Source organism: Orbicella faveolata, unplaced genomic scaffold (assembly GCF_042242905.1).
Source record: "Orbicella faveolata isolate gen_17 unplaced genomic scaffold, um_ofav_v1 contig_26, whole genome shotgun sequence".
Lineage (NCBI taxonomy): Eukaryota > Metazoa > Cnidaria > Anthozoa > Scleractinia > Merulinidae > Orbicella > Orbicella faveolata.
Genome location: NW_028301554.1, coordinates 4,061,524 through 4,085,839, shown reverse-complemented (window position 1 = coordinate 4,085,839; position 24,316 = coordinate 4,061,524). Strand labels below are relative to the sequence as shown.

General features: G+C 38.4%; 1 protein-coding gene across 8 annotated transcripts in view; it reads left to right on the top strand.

Annotated features, from left to right (window-relative positions):
- LOC110045322 (tetratricopeptide repeat protein 28-like) overlaps positions 1-24,316 on the top strand; it is a 63,143-nt gene that overhangs the window by 25,385 nt on the left and 13,442 nt on the right. The window contains exons 1-6 of one of the 8 annotated variants that reach the window (XM_089295995.1): positions 6,402-6,461; positions 8,136-8,212; positions 19,659-19,714; positions 21,300-21,364; positions 23,031-23,107; positions 23,352-23,415. The exons of 1 other annotated variant lie outside the window; for it this stretch is intronic. Coding sequence is in view for 4 of the 7 variants with exons in the window: in XM_089295997.1 (XP_089152123.1) it covers positions 14,852-14,935; positions 19,659-19,714; positions 21,300-21,364; positions 23,031-23,107; positions 23,352-23,415 (346 nt within the window). In the remaining 3 variants the exon portion in view is untranslated. Of the gene's footprint in view, positions 1-6,401; positions 6,462-8,135; positions 8,213-14,764; positions 14,936-17,434; positions 17,492-19,658; positions 19,715-21,299; positions 21,365-23,030; positions 23,108-23,351; positions 23,416-24,316 lie in introns of those variants that run through there. 6 more of the 8 variants (XM_089295997.1, XM_089295992.1, XM_089295998.1 and 3 more) reach the window with 6 other exon arrangements.

Sequence of the window (24,316 nt, the reverse complement as noted above, 5' to 3'; positions counted from 1 at the left end):
CGATTTGTTTATCACGTTTATGATTACAGACCGAATTGGAGGACACGAAGTCTTATTACCAATTAATCCTAAAAATTACAATTTCCGAGAAAAGAAGAATAGCCAAGTTATGAAAGAAAAGGGAATTTTACATTAAAATTCCTACAATGGAGAAGTCCACCGCACCTCCTACCGGTAATTAGGCGCCAAAAACACAAAAGCAAGCAAGCGCACCCATGTACGCACTTAACTACAACTTTGAATGTGATTGGCTTATTGAACTGTTAAATAACAAACTGTCCGATAACAACTTGGCAGGTGAATTAGTGGAAAATAGGAGTTGTTTAAACCAATCACAATCGAAGAAATTGTAATTTTTATGATTAAACGAGGAAGCATGTTTCCAGAGTGAATGTTTCCAGAAGCATTCATAGCGCGCGCATATCTTCCCAACGTTTCCCAGTTTCAGAAAACTGGAAACATTGTTTCCAGCGTCAATTTTGGTTCCAAGATGCAAATTATGCTTCCGCTACACGACAGACAATTTTAACAAGAATCCGAGCATGCGAGCAGCTGTAAAACGTTTTCGAGCACGAGCAAGCTAGCACTCATCTAATTTTTCCAAGCAATTCGAGGAAAGGCTAAATTTTGCAAGTACTTTTAAACTGAATGGGACCAATCAATATCCCTACTAAAAACTCGCGATTTGCTATATTTTTTTTATTCCGTATACCGCCATTAATTTTAAAAGCGTGGGTATCCTGCCTGCGTAGTGCATATCATGCTTTGACGAAGAAGTTTCATTTCGTGTCCCGCCTCGAAAATAAGCCCATCCAGAATTCAGCCAAAAACCTGCGTAATATGTCATCCCTTTTCTCGGAATTTCAGGAAAGGCGTCGAGTGTTCCGTAGTTTTCACTTTCGATCCTTTTTAATGCGAAAATCACAGTGGTAAGTACAACTTCTCTCTCATTTTGTGGCTTTATGTAACATCCTGTTACAATTCGCCGTAGGAAAAGAGATGGCGGCCGTACATTTTACCACAATACCAAGCAAACCTTACACAGCCCATAAAAAAACCAGGACAGCCATATTTTTGCGATATTTGTCTCTGTGCTAACAACATTGTGTATGCTAGGTTTGAAGATTTTAGAACTTTTCTGTACGTTTTTATGAGCATTGTTAAAGTTTTCGTGGACTAAGAATTATGGGTAAATGTACCAGTCGCCATCTTTTTTCTCACGGAGGATTGAAATGAGAAAGAATAGCATTGATCAAATCGTGGAAACCATTTGATGTAGTGATTGACACATAATACATTTACGATCTTCCGTGTATGTGAGATGAGCCACTTTGGAAACGATCTCACAGTCTTGTCCCTAGTAACCGTCCCGCAAAGGACTGCGAGATGAGACGCTTCTAAAGCGAATTGTCATTTAACACTTTGAAATTTAAAAGCTTGATTAACAAAAGTATGCATTGGTCAAGGCGAAATTATTCCAAGCGTGCTTTTCTTTTAAATTCTGTGATCACAGAAAAAGAAATGTGTTTTGTTGTTTCCGCTTGTGACGTCAGATACTGGAAAATGAAATGGTTTTACAGATAGATCATTAATTTATGCGATCAACAAAATTATCGACAGTAACACGTGGATTTCCCGGCTCTCAAGTTTTTCCTGAGGAGGACGGAAGGCTGTACAACAGTAAGTTAGTCGTTATTTTATCGCAAACAATGTATAATTTCGGCTTCTGCTGATAACACTTTTAAAATTCAACCTTCTCATTCGGGATATCACGAAAACCTCTTGAAATAATTGCATGGCATATTGGTTAAGACGCGAAGGTCCAGAATCAAAACCTCAGCTAGCAGTAATCTGTCAGTTTCATCCCGTATCCCGCTATATTTAAAACTCATCCCGCAAGCAGTTGTACGTATGTGTGATAGCAACATCTGTTTTCTCGAAATTTCGGGAATCCCCGAATGTTCAATTCGTGGTTTTCACTTTTCTAAGGGAACGCTACTTTGCTAAGTAGCTAGAAAGTGGAATTGTTTGCCTTCTCGGTTAACAATAATATGTAGTTTAAGTGTTCATAAAACCACGAAGCCAAGATTATATAAATCGTAAGCCCGAAGCTGTTTTGTTTTTAATTCGTCGATCTGTCGCAATAGAAAGGAAAAAGAATGCCATGGATTACAACGTGCAAACTACATTATGTAGTTACTGATGTGAAGAGCAAATTCACAGACTTAATTGTCTTGAAATGTAAATGAAGGATTAAAATCAGATCGAGCGATATCAGTTCCTCTCAAGTTGCCTCATTTGGGGTAAGAGCACGTTATTCTTTCATGATTTGAAATTGAAACTCGAATCTACCATCAAGAGTCCACAACAAAATGGAATAATTAATTTAAAAGCTGTTGGACCGCTTTCTCGTCTGCATTTAGAAAAGAATGATCATAGCAAAGCACATGTAAGTCGCCTTAATAGAAATTGTTTCTTTGGTTAATTTGCACATATCAGCTTGGATCCCTCTTTCATCAAACTAGACAATCTACTTCCGTACGTAACACGTTACCCTGCCGGGGGAGGAAGGGGGTGGCGGGAGGGGCACTTTGGATAGCGAGCAGTAAAATCTGAACAGTTTTATTTTACACGGCTGGCTCTGGAGGCGTACTTCGTGCTCCTGGAGCTAAAGGGAGTTGCTAAGAGATATCAGTGTGGTGAAACTATAGAGTTCACAGAGGAAGTGCGATTTGCTGTTCCCGCCATTGACTTTTCGAGAGTCCCGCTTCTCGCTTGACGATGAGTGCAAATAACGTTTCCCCCGAGATAGTTTCATCCCGTATCTCGCTATATTTATTTAAAACCCACTTACCATAGCGCAAAACACATGCGTGGTGTGATCTTCTTTATCTTGAAATTTCGGGAAACACCGGAACGTTTCGTAGTTTTCACTTTTCAAAGGGAATTCTAATGTGGTAAGAAGCTAATCGTGTATTGTTTACCCTGTCATTTGAGAAGAAGATATGGTCCAAAGATATAGTTCAAATATTTATTAAATCACAAAACAATGATAAATCGCAAACTTGAAAATGGTTGATTCTGTAATTTGCTTGTCGGTTACAAGGTAAATGAGGAAGAAAGCCGTCGAACAAAACTTGTCAACTACTTTATATAGCAACTGATGCAAACAGTAAATTCACAAACTTACGTGTGTTAAATGCAAATGGAAGTTTCAAAAGGACGAGAGATATCAGTTCTGCTTAAGTTGCGCTTATTTGTCGTAAACCACCAAGACTTGAAACTGGAAAGTCAATTGTATTATTCATCAAGAATTCTACAGTAAATGGAGTAATGAATTTGAAAGGCATCGTATGGATATCTCGGTTCTTGTTGTTGTTGTTGTTTTTTTTTTTCAGAAAAGAATGAACATGACAACAGGTGTAACACGCCCTAGAAATAATTCCTTCTCTGGTTAATGTGCCTAAATCCGTTTGTACATAGTTTTTAACAGAGGAGAATACCTATAAAGCTCGGCAAATATCAAAAGAGCAAACAAAGATGCCGAGATTTATGTTGGAAGGTCTACGACTGTGCACAATCTTTTGTTTTGCGCTCATACACTAGCTATGCATGATTTACGTAACAAAAACGTTTCTATTGATTAGTTCTTCAGACAACTTTGTTTTGCGCACTGTTAAAGCCAAAAAAAAGAACAAACACATACGACAAAGAACTTTGTGGAAATTATTGTGCAAGTCGTTCATTTTTTTGTTTGTTTGAGAACATGGCAAAGGTCATAAATCAGCTCATGCAAAGATCACGTAGACAGTAGACATTAGTTTAAAAATACAAAAAGTGTAGTCAGGAGATGTCATAAGTTCTATGGAAAAAGGTACTTCCAGAAGCCTGCAAAGGCATCGCGCGAGCATGAATTACATGGTCACACGCACAAGCCTCGCGTTACGTTACTTTAAATAGCGTATGACAACGAACTTCGCTTTCATATCACTGATGAAGGCTTAAGCATTAGCCGAAACGTCTGTTGAAAAATATCAAGAGACAGTGGCAAACCTTTCTCCACAGAACTTAAGACAGTAGCTTTCTTTGTTGTTTCTGCTTGTGACATTGGATTCTGTGTATTGATGTACAATATGCTAGCAACACGATTATCGAAGCTCAAAGTCGAATCAAGAGGTCAGTAAAAACATTTAGCAAAAACATGAAGATAGCAAAGGATGTAACACACATTAGAAGAACTCTTTTATTAAGTTGTTTCGCAGCTATTCTATCTGTATGTGCCATTGTTTGCTACTAACTCAGAGGGAAGTTCTCTCACTCATATATTTCATTTTCTTAATTTTGGCTTCATATTTATGTCAAGATGGTGTAACTAAACACCGTAAATTTACATCGTGCTTCAAATATGAGCTTATAACTCTGACAGAAAGATCGGTATTAATTACTATTAAATATTATTGAATAATTTCCGCTCCAAGAAATTTGCATGGATCGCGTGACAAATTTCATTTGGTTTGCGAGCTCCACCAATGAGTCACGCGAGAAAATACATGCAATCACGCGAATGAACGCTCGCTAAAAGTAACGCTTGTCGATGTAAAACTTGCTTAACTTCTTCTTTGTTATCATTGAAACAGTTGCTGTCGTTGACGCGGTTTGATTTTGGATTCGTCCTGTTAATTCAGACAGACTGGTGAGTAGATAATAATTTATAGAAGGCGTAGATCACTAGGTTCTTCCTATTGGTAACAAGCAAAAACTGTAGTCTGTTGTAGAAGGTGTTGTGTTCTCTATTCTAGGCTTCATTAATCTACCCTACTTCTGTACAAATTCAAACGGTTTACGATTTAAAATTTTTTTTGGAAGTGATATGAACTAAATGCTGTTTCGTAGAATAAGACAAGCAAAAATTCTACGACGTCAATTCGACAGCCACTGCACAGAAGTCTCCAAAGATTAGCGGTATGGTTCAGGTCTTTCAAAACAACATTGTTAGCCATGACAGTGTTTGAATCAATTAAAGCTATCAATTCTTCTTTTTGTAATGGGTGACACGTACAGGCGAGGTAAGTCATCATAATCACGAGAAAGAAAAGAAATTCCGAGGATATGAATTTTTACATATACCATGGTATTGTACGGTGCAACCCCGTTAATATGGTCACCAACGGGCCATGATCATGAAAATTTGGTCGTATTAACGGGGTGGGGTCAAATTTCATGACTGGTCTAAATTAAGTGACGTCATAACATACATATCACAATTGCTCTTCTAAACAGCTGTTCTTTTAAAAGCATCCCGAATGCAGATATAATTAAAAAATAGAGAGACGTCAATCAGTGCATACCATATTAACAATAGTACTGTATCCTTACTGGCTATTACTTACCACATCGCGAAACTAAGTTATGGGCGAGATCCGCGGACTTGCTGTGGTAAGAGGTAGACAGCGAGGATACAAGGGGATGTCAACCAACACCAGGGGAGGAGGGTGGGTGGAACCTTGATCTCTCGTTTCCCCGGTCGGCGCTGTGACTCAATGAAATCATCACCACGTGGCGAATCCTATGTAGAGGGGAAGCCCGCAATGCACTAATGTATCCCCAAGCCGCGGAGTACTTTTATTGGACGTTTCACGATGCGCTAATTAATTATTCAGTGTGAATAGAAAGGAGAACATAACTCTCTGATAGGCCGTATACTGAATAGGGTAAAATTATCAAGGATTATACATGTTGGGATTTCAGAATGTGGCTGTTGGCCGTATTAGCGGGGTGGCACTTTCTTTTAAAGAAAAGTATGGGCGTTTCACCGAGTTATAAAAAGTGGTCGCAATAACAAGGTGACCGTAAGGCGGTGTTCCACTTTACTGGGGACAATTTTGGCAAAGACATTTATCCCTGTCTAAACGAAGTGACGCACGTTCAATATGCCTTTAAAGCTATTGGACTATTCCCTTAGTATGCTGACAAAAATGGATCGCAAAAAACGTAATAACACACTTACGAAAAAGTGTTTTAATTCGATTGTTTTGAGCCGCGTTTGAAACGTTTCCATTTTTCCTTGACTTCCTTTTGCCTTACAGGGAAACTCTTACAGTGTTAAATCCAGTTTCTAGCACTTTTGGTTTCACTTTTATCTTAAGATCGACAAACTTAATACGGCAAGTTTATCAACTGCAACCTGTCCGTGACTGATTGCGTTGGGTGCACATATTACATAGAATTAGTTAATTATTCATATTTTGAATTTACACTGGGAGAGGTTTGCATGAATCACGTGACTGATTTTCCTCATGTTGTTATGGCTAATAGTGAGCCAGGCGAATAAATGTTTGCAAGCATCGTTTGCGCAGTAATAATCTGTTTAACTCTTCCTTCTCTTCTACTTTTCAGAGGAAAAGGTCCTGTTATTGACACGTATTCATTTTCATTTCACTCTGGTCGACTCATTAAAACCAGTGAGTATAAATCAATATTCTAAAAGCTTTATTATTGTTAGTAGGTTGAAATCGTTAAGTAAACTGTTCACAGTCGATCTACTTATTAAACGCAAAGAAAGAACCCGAGAAAATTTGTAACCGTACTGTCGACCTTAGTCACAAACTACTTTTAACTTTGACGTCATGTAATTATAAACTATTCAAAACCGGTTATAGTTAATGACGCTGGTGTGACTGAAACGCGATTGGCAACCTGTTTTAAAAACGCCTGCTCATTAACTCATTAGTGTTTTCAAAGACTCCCGGAAGATAACAATAATTTCTTCAGTCACTAAGTCACCGTAATTTGCTGTTTTTCGTCCTCTATCTCGTCCCTCATTTCCAAAGTTAGCCGGCATTTCCTGATATTTTCATCCCGAGTCCCACATTGTACATCCCGCCTGGGTCTTCAGCTTATCTCGCCTTCCACCAAGCATATGTTTTGACTCCCCTGAACTTTGAAATACATTTTCCATTTATCACGTATTAGAATAATCAGTGTTTCATTAAAATATCGAGAACCCCTCAAGCGAATTCCATTGTTTTACTTGCCAAACCAGGGACCCGTTTCTCGAAAGCCCCGGAAACTTTTCGGGCTCTGAAATCCATAGCAAAATCTCGAACCTTACGATTACAGAGCTGTTTTATTCACACATTCTTAATATGAACACAGGATCCCTTCATACAAGAAGTTTCAGGCGTAAACACATCTCCGTTTTTAGATACAGTTGAACGAAAAATGGCTTTACGGGCCCGAAAAGTTTCCGGGGCTTTCGAGAAACGGGCCCCAGGTTCCGCCGTGATAAGTACAGCTCTAGCTAACTTTGTATCGTCTGGTTTCTATCTTAACCAGTTGGAATAATATATAGCTTTATTATGATACTGAGTCACGACATTTAGACATGATCACAAAGTGATGATTTATTGCAAGCTCCATCGTTTGCTTTTAGGAAGCAAAGTTTTTGGCTCTGTCAGATCTAATGTCTGCTTGCATGGGAAAAGTTGGTAATCGATCGTACAAAGTATATTATAAAGTGAAAACTGGAGAAAAGTTAATCCACGGTCTTCCATATTTTACAACAGCTCGATGGCAAAAGTGGCTTTCACTAGTTGTCTTATTTCTCTTCAGAGCAAGTCAGTCTGTCTATGACAGGAACCGGCGTGGAATGTAAATTTTATTTATCAGCAGACACAGAGTTTAATAGTAAACTGGAGTGGCTTTTAAGCCCGAGAAATTTCAAAAGAGGAGCCAAAGATACTAAGATTTATGTTCGTAGGTCCAGGACTATGAACAATCTTTCCACAGTGTATTTATTAGATAGCTGAAACGTTTATGTTGGTAAATATATAGGACAGAAGTGAGTTAACACCTATTGTGTTTTATTCACGGTTAAGCCAAAGAGCGAACAACAACATAGAATAAAGAACTTTGTCTAGCTTGATAACCATTTCGTTGATTATTAACTATGGTCAAAGACCCAATATGCTCTTAAAGCTTTAAGACTTTTACCGTCAGTGCTTAGCAAGGATTGGAAATATAAAAAAATGTAACTTTATTTCGAATGTATTCATTTTATCGGTTTGCAAACGTTTAAAACTTATCTCAATATTAGTTTGTTTTGACTTCCTCTTAGACCTCCTATTGTCTTGCAGGGAAACTCCCTCAGTGTTGTTTTAGTTTCTATCACTTTTGGTTTCATTTTCATCAGAAGACTGAGAAACTGAACACGGTAAGTTTATAAACTGTAAGCTTTCTGTGACTGATAGCTTTGGGTGCACATATAACAAGTAGAGTTGAATTTTACTACTTTAAATTTACACTGAGAGAGGTTTGTATGAATTGCGTGACTGTTTTTTTTTTTTTTTTTAGAGCAGCTATTAGTGAGTCACGCGAAAAATTAAGTCCCGCGAATAACTGTTTCGAAGCATCGTTTCTGCAGTAATAATTTGCTTAACTTTTCCTTCTCTTCTCTTCTTATCGCAAACTTCTTCCCGCCGGTTGATCATGTAAATGACAGTTGATAATAGTTAGGGAAACCAATTTTTTTTCTGGAAGTATCATTGACTAAGATGCGCCGTGCGTCCGAAGCGCAAAGCTTTGACTTAATTTTTTTAGTGTCTAAGTAGCTTCAAGTGCAAGTTCAGTTTTTCACAATTGTTTCAATTACAATAATTTGTCGTATTAAATAACAAACAAACAAACAAACAAACAAAAGAAGTCGGTAGTGGCCAAGGAAGCGGACGCTTTCGAGTTGGCAACCAAACCAGTGAAATCGGTTAAGTGGTAAGTTAGTCGAGTAGGTGATAAGGAATAACTTAATAAATAATACGTAACTAAATAGAGGTGTAAATAAAGTAGCTAATGCGAGTGTTTAAACTATTCATGTCTCGCTAGCAAGTACGGGCATTGTACAGAGGTCCTTTGACCTGATTAAAAGACGTGCATTTAATATCAATTGAATTTTTTTTCTAGATTTACGGGGCATTTTCTCTTTGTAGAGTTGTTCTTTCATTTTGGCTTTTACCGACGGTCAAATCAGAAAAGCTCAGGGCAATGAAAGAGACTTTCACCAAAGCGAAAGTAAGACCTTGATAAGTTTTAATTATAACTTGATGTTTTAGGACTCGAAACCAGATGACAAATAACTAGTTCACTTCTTCAGAGGCTCTGGAGGAGATCATAGAAAGGAGGGCGCGTCATGCACCGCGCGCCTTCCATTTATTCCTACCCAGGCTTCCAAAGCGCGCTTCGAGGTAAATACATCAGTAACCTCTGAGAAGAAGAAACATTGACTGGTGTACTTTTTTCTAGTGCCATATTCAACTCTGTGGCCGCGCTTGTAAATAGCCAACTGGTGTGCCTCTTGTCAGTTTGGATTCTCCATGTTACTTCATTAACAATCACTGAGTTTAGGCAATTCTTTGAAAAGCCATTACATATTGCAACACTTCTTACAGCTATTTTTCTGGACAGTTCATTGAATCACAAAGCGAAGATTAAGCGTTTGGTTCTGTGATGTCGTGGTTTTGTTACGATAGAAATGAGGAAGAATGTCATCTATCAAATCGTGCAAACAACATTTATTATTATTCCATGCAGTTTTTCTTCCTTTTCATTGGCCGAAAGCCCACCACGTGACCTGCAAATAACTGCCTGCAGATAATGGTCTGCTCATGCGTAATACCGTCTAAATGTGTTTTGCTGCAAAAAAAATCTTACTTTTGCGTAATTTTAACCAGGCTCTCGGGTGAAAAACTGGCAGATTGCTTCCGTGATCTGCCAGAGATAGACGTAAATATGAAAACAAACTTGGCGATCGAATGATAAAACAATAATATAGGCCATCTCCGAATTACTTTAAGCCTCTTTCTTAAAGCGAGTCTTGATGTCCATCCTTTCATATGAAAATGAGATTTCATTCACATGCAAAGTAAACTCATTTTCATATGAATGGTTGTGAACCAGGCCTCGTTTTGATGAAGCGGCTGAGCTTGGTTATCGCAAATCATGACCCATCAAATCTTTTTGCTGTCGCTCAATTGCTCCAAATACTTTACTTGACTGAATACTCCCCAGCTAAAACTGGGGAATCTTCGAGTGATATTCCTCAATTTTGAAAACTGTGCGTATTGCTAAAAATAATTGAAGAATAATAAAAACCACAGCTTCCATTTGGCTTTGGCAGATAATTGATCTGCTCGCCATTGACAAATCGCGATATTTTGCACAACCTCGTCCAACAATTTTTAATTATGCAGCGACTGAAACAAATGAAAATCTCTCGGGTCTTACGGAATATGGTAATGAAGAGTTACACAGCGCCAAAAATTATCAATTTTCCTACGTTGCCTTATTTGTCTTTAAAGCACTTTTCTCTTTCTATGTCAAAGTATTTTCTGTCAAGGAATCCACGAACAAAATAAAAATGTTCTTGAAAGCTATTCGACCGCTTTCTTCTCCTTATTTAGCAAAGAATGAAGATACGAAACGATGCGTCACACCTTAGATTTGTTTTCCTTTGGTTGCAAGAGGAATTTCAGTCTCTCGTTTTTAGCTTTACGCTGATCCTAAACACCTTAATTATGATTGATGTAATATATCAAACACGAGAGACAGTGTTTTATCGGGATATAGAAACACTGAGGAGAGAGTTTAAAATACGACGCGCAGCGGAGTATTTTTGACGAAATTCGAGGTGTTTGGATAGCCGATGAAACACTGTCGCGAGTGTTTGATATATCTTCCGGCAATCGAAACAAAAACTAAGGAGTAAACGGTGAAGTAAAATCGTCAAAATCTATGCTAATTAAGACCGGGTATCCAAACCTCCCTCACGGTTGTGATTTTCTTTGTTTTAACTTGATGAATTGTTAATGAGTTTGAGAATGGTTGATCAACCGTTTGCGGCTCACGGTGTCACGTTTGGAAACTGTTCAGAACGAAGTGCTTTGGATTTTATAGGTCGAGCTGACAAAAGTATCGAGAGTTGTCTTCAGAAACCTCAACGTGAATTCTTCATATTTACGTAACTATGACGTAAGATTTGCAATTAGTACTAGGAAATTCGAGTGTTAAAGTGTTAAATGTAAAAAACCATTGGTCAAGAACATGTTATTGCGCGAGTGGTCGGCTATTTTTGTAAATGTCATTAACGGCCGTATAACAAAATCACGTAAACACAACAATTTAGTTTTCGCTTCCACTAGGCACGTCAGATGCTGTGAAACTGAAATATTTTAATGGATGAATAATGTTAATTAATACGAGCGATCCTCTGCAGTTTTTCTGGAGCAGAGCAGACGGCTAAACATAGACTACTAGCTACTACTGTGCAACGGTAAGTTAGTCGATATTTTGTTCAAAAAAAAAGAATTGGTTCATTCTTAGCGCGCGTATATCGAGTTATGGATGCACGCGGGAAGTTTGGAGAGCACGAAAGAAGCGTAAGAGTTGCTCGAGGCGATAGCCGAGAGAGACTCTAGCTTCTTGAGTGCTCTCCAAGCTTTCCAAGAGCATCCATAACTCGATATACGCACAGCTAAAAGCATGAACCAATTCTTTTATAACATGGCGACAACATATTGGGCGCTAAAGCATGTTTTATCTGTAATTAACTAAAGAGTTTTCACAAGGCACGGTGAAGGAAAACAAAGGTCATTAGGATCCTAACGCGCCACGATCAGTTGAACGAAAACGTTTAACCTGGTTTCTAAAACTATCAACGAAAAATTCGCTTCGTCGATTTAATTATAATGAAAATGTACGCAACCAAAGTCAAAAATACTCAATGAAAATGTAGACAAACTAAGTCAAAATACTCAAGTTTAAGTAAACATCTTAGCTCGGCAAAAGTCAAACGCTCAAAGTAGGGTTTGGAGTGTTCAGAATAATCTTCACATTGCCGAAACTTAACCAAAAGGAACTCCCACTAAACTCGACGGAAATTTCGCAGCTGAAATGAAACTACACACGTCATTTTATGAAGCACGGCCCTGCGTGCATAATGATTTTGTTCATGATGGCTCAAAAGGAATTAGGTAGGACTAGCGCACGCTATGTCATAACAATGCTTAATTACAAGTTCGACTAATAACAATTACCATACCAGTTTTGCTCATTCGGGATATCGCCAAAACCTTCTCGTATAATAATATAGCCTAGTGATTAAGAAAGGAGGCCCCAGATCAAATCCGCTTGCCAGTACTAATCTACTAGCAGTTAATTAGTGACCTGCCTTAGCAAATGCTGCGTGTCCCTTCCAAATGGTGTTTTGAATTTCCCACATTCAGAGTTGAGAACAGACCGCAGTGAATCAAGAACGCACCTTTTGACAAAGAAACTGTTCACCCTCAGCCCCAGGTAGAACGTTAATCTATTCTCAGCGGAAGTTTCTTTCGGCCACAAATAGATGCTCTATAAACACTGGCTTCACTGTACGGAAGAACAAAAAAACTGGTTTTCGGGTGTTTTGTAAAGGTAGCATTACGCACCGATAAAATTAGTGTTGATTTCGTTGTTTCTTATGTAGCTTGATTTATTAGCTGCATTAAAAAACTTCTTTCGGTTTTGTGCGATTGATAACTCAAGTGTCGAAAACACATAAAACTAGACAGGTGAAAATCGTGCCTATTGCGATACCCTGCTGGGAAGAGGGAGATAGTGAGAATATCAAGTAACAAATCAGGAGAATTTTATCGTAGGCCGCCTCTCGAGACGTCTGTTTTGCTCCTTGAGCTAACATCCACTTCTTACAGATCCTTTTAGCGACACCGTGAGTTCACTAACAGGAGGATCGAATCAGGGCCTTTGCGAGCATGCGAGCAGTGCGTTTAGTTTTGCGAGCACTTTAGAAACTTCAAATGGTGAGCAACGAGCACTTCGTAAATTTTCCGCTAAGCGGAATCTCTCCTTTATGAGAAGGAAACGTTGTTTTGCACCAAGTAATCCAACACGCATTTGAGTTTCGGATTCCATGATCGGCAAACTGGTTTTAAGCTGATTGACTGAAAAATATTCAACGCAATGAAAATTCATTCGGAGGCTTCTAGGGTCTAGCCAATGGCAGCCATATAGATCTGACAAGCTCTGAAGGTCGATTAGTAATAGTAATATTCCTCATGTCCTCATGTCTCTAAGTTACTTTCTACCTTTGCGGGTGCCTTTCGTGAAGATTTCTTACGCGCGTGGACGTCATCAGTTTCAATAAGTAATGGTAATAGGACTGAGTGGAGTCCAACTCGGTCTGTTATCATAAGAGTGATGACAAAATCGAACGGCCGTGCAGCGGGAGTCCGATTTGTTTATCACGAGTATGATTACAGACCGAATTGGACGACACGAAGTCTTATTACCAATTAATCATTAAAATTACAATTTCCAAAAATAGAAGAATAGCCAAGTTATGAAAGAAAGGGAAAATTTGCATTAAAATACCTACAAAGGAGATGTAAACATTCTAAGGCCACCGCACCTCCTACCGGCAATTAGGCAACAAAAACACAAAAGCAGATGCGCGCACCCACGCACGCACGTAACTATAACGTTGAATGTGATTGGTTCATTTAAAGTACAACTTTGAATGTGATTGGCTTATTGAACTGTCCGATAGCAACTTGGCAAGTGAATTAGTGGAAAATAGGAGTTTTTTAAACCAATCACAATCGAGGAAATTGTAATTTTTATGATTAAACGAGGAAGAATGTTTCCAGAATGAATGTTTCCAGAAGCATTCATAGCGCGCGCATGTCTTCCCAGCTTTCCCAGTTTCACAAAACTGGAAACATTGTTTCCAGCGTCAATTTTGGTTCCAAGATGCAAATTATGCTTCCGCTACACGAGAGAGAATTTTAACAAGAATCCGAGCATGCGAGCAGCTGTAAAACGTTTTCGAGCACGAGCAAGCGAGCACTCATCTAATTTTTCCAAGCAATTCGAGGAAAGGCTAAATTTTGCAGGTACTTTTAAACTGAATGGGACCAATCAATACCCCTACTAAAAATTCGCGATTTGCTATATTTTTTTTACTCCGTATACCGCCATTAATTTTAAAAGCGTGGGTATCGTGCTTGCGCAGTGCATATCATGTTTTGACGAAGAAGTTTCATTTCGTGTCCCGCCTCGAAAATAAGCCCATCCAGAATTCAGCCAAAAACCTGCATAATATGTCATCCCTTTTCTCCGAATTTCAGGAAAGGCGTCGAGTGTTCCGTAGTTTTCACTTTCGATCCTTTTTAATGCGAACATCACAGTGGTAAGTACAACTTCTCTCTCATTTTGTGGCTTTATGTGACATCCTGTTACAATTCACCGTAGGAAAAAAGATGGCGGCTGTACATTTTACCACAATACCATGCAAACCTTACACAGCCCATAAAAAAACCAGGAAAGCCATATTTTTGCGATATTTGTCTCTCTGCTAACAACACTGTGTGTTCTAGGTTTGAAGATTTTAGAACTTTTCTGTACGTTTTTATGAGCATTGTTAAAGTTTTTGTGGGCTAAGAATCATAGGTAAATGTACCAGTCGACATCTTTTTTCTCACGGAGGATTGAAATGAGGAAGAGTAGCATTGATCAAATCGTGGAAACCATTTGATGTAGTGATTGACACATAATACATTTACGATCTTCCGTGTATGTGAGATGAGCCACTTTGGAAACGAAATCGCTTCTAAAGCGAATTGTCATTTAACACTTTGAAATTTAAAAGCTTGATTAACAAAAGTATGCATTGGTCAAGGCGAAATTATTCCAAGCGTGCTTTTTTTTTTAATTCTGTGAACAGAGAAAAAGAAATTTCTTTTGTTGTTTCCGCTTGTGACGTCAGATACTGGAAAGTGAAATGGTTTTACAGATAGATCATTAATTTATGCGATCAACAAAATTATCAACAGTAACACGTAGATGTCCCGCTCTCAAATTTTTCCTGAGGAAGACGGAAGGCTCTGCAACGGTAAGTTAGTCGTTATTTTGTTTCAAACAATGTATAATTTCGGCTTCTGCTGATAACACTTTTAAAATTCAACCTTCTCATTTGGGATATCACGAAAACCTCTTGAAATAATTGCATGGCATATTGGTTAAGACGCGAAGGTTCCGAATCAAAACCTCAGCTAGCAGTAATCTGTCATGTAGTTTCATCTCGTATCCCGCTATATTTAAAACTCATCCCGCAAGCAGTCATACGTATGCGTGATAGCAACATCTGTTTTCTCGAAATTTCGGGAATCCCGAATGTTCAATTCGTGGTTTTCACTTTTCTAAGGGAACTCTACCTTGCTAAGTAGCTAGAAACTGGAATTGTTTGCCTTCTCGGTTGACAATAATATGTAGTTTAAGTGTTCATAAAATCACGAAGCCAAGATTAAATAAATCGTAAGCCCGAAGCTGTTTTGTTTTTAATCCGTCGATCTGTTGCAAGAGAAAGGAAGAAGAATGCCATGGATTACAACGTGCAAACTACATTATGTAGTTACTGATGTGAGCAGCAAATTCACAGACTTAATTGTCATGAAATGTAAATGAAGGATTAAAATCAGATCGAGCGATATCAGTTTCTCTCAAGTTGCCTCATTTGTTGTAAAAGCACGTTATTCTTTCATGATTTGAAATTGAAACTCGAATCTACCATCAAGAGTCCACAACAAAATGGAATAATTAATTTAAAAGCTGCTGGACCGCTTTCTCGTCGGCATTTCGAAAAGAATGAACATAGCAAAGCACATGTAAGTCGCCTTAATAGAAATTGTTTCTTTGGTTAATTTGCACATATCAGCTTGGATCCCTCTTTCATGAAACTAGACAATTTACTTCCGTATGTAACACGTTACCCTGCCGGGGGAGGAGGGGGTGGCGGGAGGGGCACTTCGGATAGCGAGCAGTAAAATCTGAACAGTTTTATTTTACGCGGCTGGCCCTGGAGGCGTACTTCGTGCTCCTGGAGCTAAAGGGAGCTGCTAAGAGATATCAGTGTGGTGAAACTGTAGAGTTCACAGAGGAAGTGCGATTTGCTGTTCCCGCCATTGACTTTTCGAGAGTCCCGCTTCTCGCTTGACGATGAGTGCAAATAACGTTTCCCCCGAGATAGTTTCATCCCGTATCTCGCTATATTTATTTCAAACCCACTTCCCATACCGCAAAACACATGCGTGGTGTGATCTTCTTTATCTTGAAATTTCGGGAAACACCGGGACGTTTCGTAGTTTTCACTTTTCAAAGGGAATTCTAATGTGGTAAGAAGCTAATCTTGTATTGTTTGCCCTGTCATTTGAGAAGAAGATATGGTTCAAAGATATGGTTGATTCTGTAATTTGCTTGTCTGTTAAAATAGAAATGAGGAAGAAAGCCGTCGAACAAAACTTGTCAACTACTTTATATAGCAACTGATGCAAACAGTAAATTCACAAACTTACGTGTGTTAAATGCAAATGGACGTTTCCAAAGGACGAGCGATATCAGTTCTGTTTAAGTTGCGCTTATTTGTCGTAAAGCACCATGACATGAAACTGAAAAGTCAATTGTATCATTCATCAACAAGTCTACAGTAAATGGAGTGATGAATTTGAAAGCCGTCGTATGGGTATCTCGGTTCTTGTTGTTGTTGTTGTTTTTTTCCTGAAAAGAGTGAACATGACAACGGATAACACGCCTTGGAAATGATTGGTTCTCTGGTTAATGTGCCTAAATCCGTTTGTACATAGTTCTTAATAGATGAGAATAGCTATAAAGCCCGCAATTTTGAAAGGAGCAAACAAAGATGCCAAGATTTATGTTGGAAGGTCCACGACTGTGCACAATCTTTTGTTTTGCGCTCATACACTAGCTATGCATGATTTACGTAACAAAAACGTTTCTATTGGTTAGTTCTTCAGTCAGTAGTAGACAACAACTTTGTTTTGCGCACTGTTAAAGCCAAAAACAAGAACAAACACATACGACAAAGAACTTTGTAGTTTTTCATAACCATTCCCTTCCATTAACTATGGTTTGCACCAGTCGTTGTTTCTCCTGTGTCTTGCAGGGGAAGTCTCTCGTGTTATTTTAGTTGATCGCCTTTTGTTTGAAGTTAATCTTAAGATCGCACAACTAAACACTGTAAGTTCATGATTGCTAGATCGATCGCCCTTCTGTGTTTTTATGAAGTATTACTTCTGCAAATCGCTCAGAATTAACTGCCTTGCGTTTTATGGGGCGTACTTGCTGATAAATGTCTCGAGAGGTGTTTGCAGAAACCAAAATGGAATTTGTGACATTTCGCATTCATGGGTACAAATCTATTCATGAGCAAAGGTCATAATGACCTTATGCAAAATCCACGTGCCCACGAGAATTTCTTTTTCATATTTTTCTGTTTCCGCTTGTGACATCAAATGCTTTGAAACTGAAATGGTGTTATAGATCGATAATTTATGCGAATAACACGCTATATAAGCAATGACACATAAACGTCCCTGTGCAGTTTTTCTTTCGAAGAACGGACGACTCATTGTGCACTGGCTACGGCGAAACAGTAAGTTCGTTGTTATCTTGTTTCAAACATTATATCATTTCGGCTTCCACTGTTAACAGTTTAATACCATATCCATATTGCTTATTCGGCATATCATGAACATGTCCTCAAATGGGCTCCTGATATTGTATCGTCTAGTTGTTACGGTGTAGATATCCCGAATGAAATCCTCTTGCCAGCACTAATTTGCTTGCGGTCTATTAGTAACCTGCTTTAGCAAGTGCTTCATAATGGTATAAGTCTGCCAACCGGTTATTAGGGAATACATTCGAGGTTGAGATAAGACTGACATGGATCAAGAACACACCTTAATGATAGTCACTTTACAAGGACGTTGCTCACCTCCAAATTCCTCAGTAGAACCTAACTCGATCACAGAACCGGTCTCTTTCAGTTACGAAATGCTGTATGCATACTGGGCTCACTGTAACGGCGAAAACTAATACAAATTTGCTATGTGTTGCAGGCACAAGATCACTAACCATTTAAACTCGAATATAATCATGATAATCGTTTGCATATAACTTGATTTAGCCCCGGCTCGGCAGAAACAAGTTCGATTCTCTTCGATTGATAATTTGGGTGTCTACAGTGGATCAGACGAAACAATTTACACCCGCGCTTGACGTGACACTACTGGGGGAGGGAGGACCCAGGGAGGCACCGAGGATAACGAATTAACTCCGAACAGTAGTAGTAGCAATATTTGTGTTTATTTTTTATTTCATTTTTCTGACCTCTAGAGGAATACTACATGCTCATTGAGCTAATTCACGCTCCTTAGAGATCTTTTAGGTAAAATTGTAGATTTCCAGGTTTTTGAAATATTTGTCCGCATCTCACCATTAACTATAAAATCGCCACACATCCCGCTTACCGAAGAGTGCAAATTAAATCTTTCCACAAGGTATTTTCATCCTGTATCCTTTTTTAAACCCATCCTAAATACCGACAAACCAATGCGTGATATGATCATCTATTTTCTTGGAATTTCGGGAAACACCCGCATGTTACATAGTTTTCACTTTTGAAACTCCAAATTTTCCGTTCCAAGTATAGCGAATCTGGTATTGTTTGCCCTCACAGAATAGCTGCACCTATTTTCATGAAATCGCAAAATGAAGATTTATCCCAATGACTCATCAATGTCATCGATCAAGTCGCGAAGACTGCATTATGTAGCCTGGCTATGCAGTGACGGACACAAATTAAAATTTGCAATCTGGCGTGTCTTGAAAATGATGATTAAGAATTACACAACACCAAGCATTGCCCCTTTTTCTCGCGTTCCCTTATCTGTATTTAATCCTAAGTGTTTTGGGTTTTGTCGGTTAAGCTGCCAAATGTCTCCAGTTTGCCTGCAGAAACCACAATCATTTGTAACATTTAGTAAGTTGGATTTCTTTCGTTTTTTTCACTTTGTTTTGTTTTGATTTTTTGCTTTTTTTAATTCAAACCCGGAATCTCGAAATAGTGGCGAGGAAATTATTGCGCAAGTGGTTAATTTTTGATTTGAGAACGTGGCAAAGGTTATAATTCAGCTCATGCAAAGATAACATGCAAACAGTAGTTTCCTCTGTTGCTTTTGGTTGTGGCATTGGATTCTGTGTATTGATGTACAATATGCTAGCAACACGATTAACGAAGCTCAAAGCCGAATCAAGAGGTCTGCAACAAAATGTAAATAATTTTAATGCTATTGGACCGCTATCTCGTCTGTATTAGGCAAAAAAAAGAAATGAAGAAAACAAAAGGATGTAACACATACTAGAAAAACTCTTTTATTTAGTTGTTTCACAGCTATTCTATTTGTATGTGGCATCGTTTGCCAATATCTAACAAGGGAATTCTCTCACTGATATATTTCAGTTTCTTGGTTTTGGTTTCACGATGATGTCAAGATGGTGTAACTAAACACCGTAAATTTACATCGTCCTTCAAAACATGAGCTTATAACTCTGACAGAAAAATCGGTATTAATGACTATTAAATATTATTGAATTTCCACTGCAAGAAATTTGAATAGATCGCGTGACAAATTTTATTTTGGATGCGAGCTTACAATGAGTCACGCGAGGAAATACAATCACGCGAATGAACGCTCGCTAAAATTAACGCTTGTCGATGTAAAACTTGCTTAACTTCTTCTTTGTTATCATTGAAACAGTTGCTGTTGTTGACGCGGTTTGATTTTGGATTCGTCCTGTTAATTCAGACAGACTGGTGAGTAGATATTAATTTATAGGAGGCGTAGTTCACCAAGTTCTTCCTATTGGTGACAAGCAAAAACTAGTCTGTTGTAGAAGGTGTTGCGTTCTCTATTCTAGGCTTCATTTATCTACTCTTCTTCTGTACAAATTCAAACGGTTTACGATTTTCAATTTTTTTTGAAAGTGATATGGGCTAAAACAAAAAAAAATCTACAACGTCAATTCGACAGCCGCTGCACAGAAGTCTCCAAAGATTAACGGTATGGTTCAGGTCTTTCAAAACAACATTGTTAGCCATGACACTGTTAACATAAATTAAAGCTATCAACTCTTCTTCTTGTAATGCGTGACACGTACAGGCGAGCTTAGTCATCATAATCACGAGAAAGAAAAGAAATTCCGAGGATATTAATTTACATATATACCTTGCTATTTTACAGTGGATCCCCGTTAATATGGTCACCAACGGGCCATGATCATGAAAATTTGGCCGTGTTATCGAGGTGGCAGTATTAACCGGGTGGGGTCAAATTTCATGACTGGTCTAAATTAAGTGACGTGATAACATACATATCACAATTGCACTTCTAAATAGCTGTTTTTTAAAGGCATCCCGGATGCAGATATAATTAAAAATAGATAGACATCAATCAGTGCATACCATATTAAGGATAGTACTATATCCTCGCTGGCTATTACTTACCACATCGCGAAACTAAGTTACGGGCGAGCTCTGCGGACTTGCTGTGGTAAGAGGTAGACAGCGAGCATACAAGGGGATGATAACCAACACCAGGGAAGGAGAGTGGGTCGAACCTTGATTTGTCGTTTCCCCGGTAGGCGCTGTGACTCGATGAAATCATCACCACGTGGCGAATCCTATGTAGAGGGGAAGCCCGCAATGCACTAATGCTACCCCAAGGATCGCGGAGTACATTTATTGGACGTTTCACGATGCCCTAATTAATTATTCAGTGAGAATAGAAAGAAGAACATAACTCTTTGAGTGGCCGTATACTGAATAGGGTTAAATTATCAAGGATTATACATGTTGGGATTTCAGAATGTGGCTGTTGGCCGTATTAGCGGGGTGGCGCTTTCTTATAAAGAAAAGTATGAGCGTTTCACCGAGACATAAAAAGTGGTCGCATTAACGAGGTGACCATAAGGCAGAGTTCCATTGCACTGGGAACAATTTTGGTAGAAACATTTATCCCTCTGGAAACGAAGTGACGCACGTTCAATATGCCTTTAAAGCTATTGGACTATTTCCTTAGTATGTTGACAAAAAATAGATCGAGATAGCAAAAAACGTAATAACACACTTAAAAAGAAGTGTTTTAATTCGATTGTTTTGAGCCCGGTTTGAAACGTTTCCATTTTCCCTTGACTTCCTTCTGCCTTACAGGGAAATTCTTACAGTGTTTTTTCAAGTTTCTGGCATTTTTGTTTTCACTTTTATCTTAAGAACGACAAACTTAATACGGCAAGTTTAATCATGTTGTTATGACTAATAGTGAGCGACGCGAATAAATGTTTGCAAGCATCGTTTGCGCAGTAATAATTTGTTTAACTTTTCCTTCTCTTCTACTTTTCAGCGGAAAAGGTTCTGTTATTGACACGTATTCATTTTCATTTCATTCTGGTCGACTCATTAAAACCAGTGAGTATAAATCAATATTCTAAAAGCTTTATTATTCATAGTAGGTTGAAATCGTTAAGTAAACTGTTCACAGTCGATCTACTTATTAAACGCAAAGAAAGAACCCGAGAAAATTTGTAACCGTAATGTCGACCTTAGTCACAAACTACTTTTAACTTTGACGTCATGTAATTAAAGACTATTCAAATCCGGTTATAGTTAATGACGTCGGTGTGACTGAAACGCGATTGGACACCTGTTTTAGAAACGCCTGCTTTTTAACTCATTACTGTTTTCAAAGACTCCTGGAAGATAACAATAATTTCTTCAGTCACTAAGTCACCGTAATTTGCTGTTTTTCGTCCTCCATCCCGTCCCTCATTTCCAAAGTTAGCCGGCATTTCCTGATATTTTCATCCCGAGTCCCGCATTGTACATCCCGCCTGGGTCTTCAGCTTATCTCGCCTTCCACCAAGCATATGTTTTGACTCCCCTGAACTTTGAAATATATTTTCCATTTATCACGTATTAGAATAATCAGTGTTTCATTAAAATATCGAGAACCCCTCAAGCGAATTCCATTGTTTTACTTTCTAAAGCAGGGACCCGTTTCTCGAAAGCCCCGGAAACTTTTCGGGCTCTGAAAGCCAGTGCAAAATCTCGAATCTTACGATTACAGAGCTGTTTTACTCACATATTCTTAATGTGAACAGAGGATCCCTTCATACAAAAAGTTTCAGGCGAAGACACATCTCCGTTTTTAGATACAGATGAACTAAAAACGGCTTTACGGGCCCGAAAAGTTTCCAGGGCTTTCGAGAAACGGGCCCCAGGTTCCGCCGTGATAAGTACAGCTCTAGCTGGCTTTGTATCGTCTGGTTTCTGTCTTAAACAGTTGGAATAATGTATAGCTTTATTATGATACTGAGCCACGACATTTAGACATGATCACAAAGTGATGATTTATTGCAAAATCCATCGTTTGCTTTTAGGAAGCAAAGTTTTTGGCTCTGTCAGATCTGATGTCTGCTTGCATGGGAAAAGTTTGTGATCGATCGTACAAAGTATATTATAAAGTGAAAACTGGAGAAAAGTTAATCCACGGTCTTCCATATTTTACAACAGATCGATGGCAAAAGTGGCTTTCACTAGTTGTCTTATTTCTCTTCAGAGCAAGTCAGTCTTTATATGACAGGAACCGGCGTGGAATGTAAATTTTATTTATCAGCAGACACAGAGTTTAATACTAAACTGGAGTGACTTTTAAGCCCGAGAAATTTCAAAAGAGGAACCAAAGATACTAAGATTTATGTTCGTAGGTCCAGGACTATGAACAATTTTTCCACAGTGTATTTATTAGATAGCTGAAACGTTTATGTTGGTAAATCTATAAGACAGAACTGAGTTAACACCAATTGTGTTTTATGTACGGTTAAGCCAAAGAGCGAGCAACAACATAGAATAAAGAACTTTGTCTAGCTTGATAACCATTTCGTTGATTATTATCTATGGTTAAGACCCAATATGCTCTAAAAGCTATAAGACTTTTACCGTCAGTGTTTAGCAAGGAATGGAAATATAAAAAATTTAACTTAATTTCGAATGTTTTTATTTTATCGGTTTGCACAACTTCTATCTCAATATTAGTTTGTTTTGACTTCCTCTTGGACCTCCTATTGTCTTGCAGGGAAACTCCCCCAGTGTTGTTTTAGTTTCTATCACTTTTGGTCTCATTTTCATCAGAAGACTGCGAAACTGAACACGGTAAGTTTATAAACTGTAAGCTTTCTGTGACTGATAGCGTTTGGTGCACATATAACAAGTAGAGATGATTTTTAATACTTTAAATTTACACTGAGAGAAGTTTGTATGAATTGCGTTACTGCTTTTTTTTTTTTTTTTTTTGCTTTTTTAAAGCAGCTATTAGTGAGTCCCGCGAATAACTGTTTCGAAGCATCGTTCCTGCAGTAATAATTTGCTTACCTTTTCCTTCTCTTCTACCTTTCAGAGGAAAAGGTCTTGTCATTGGCGCTTATCCATTTGGTTTCATTCTGGTCGACTCATCAAACCCCGTGAGTATACATCAATATTTTAATAGCTTTGTTATTCATAGTAGACTGAAATCATAAAGAGCTGTTCACAGTCGATCTACTTTTTGCACGCAAAGAAAAAACCTTGGAGAATGTGTAACCGTAACGTCGACTGAAATGACTAACTTCTTTTAACTCTGACGTCATGTAGTTAAAAGATGAAGCACAACTACTTGCAGTGATAGTTAATGACGCTGGTGTGACTAAAACGTGATTGGCAAGCTCTTTTAAAAATTGCTTCTCTTTAACTCATCAGTGTTTCCAAACAATCCTGAACATGAGGTAAATTAATTTATTCAGCCACTAAGTAACCGTGATTTGCTGTTTTTCATCTCACATCCCGTCCCTTAATATCAAATTTATCCCGCACTTCCTGGTTGAATTGAGCATATGCTACTCCGGCTAAGATATCTTTATCCCAAAACCCGCATCCCGCATTCCACATCCCGCTGGATTTTCAGCTTATCTCGCCTCCCGCCAAGCTTATGTTTTGACACTCCAGAAACTTCGAAATACATCTTTCATGCTTGACGTATTATGATAATCAGTTTTTCCTTGAAATATCTAGAAACCCTCAAGCGGTTTTCGTACTCTCACTTTCCAAAGCAAGTTTCGCTGTTATAAGTACAGCTCTTGCGTACGGGCACCTTTAGACTTGTGGGTGACCTTCTTGCCCGAAAAAAATACTCAGTGCCCGAATGCGTGAGTGTTGAAATCGGGATGCAAACGCACTCAAACTGCGTGAAAAAGAAAAACGTTCATATAGATAGTTCTATTGAAAGCTTGGATACTCAATGACCTCTACCAACAGTCTCAAGCTAGTAACATATACAACTTATTAAAAGAAAAAGTGCTTCTTTTCATGGAGTTCGTTCAGCAATCG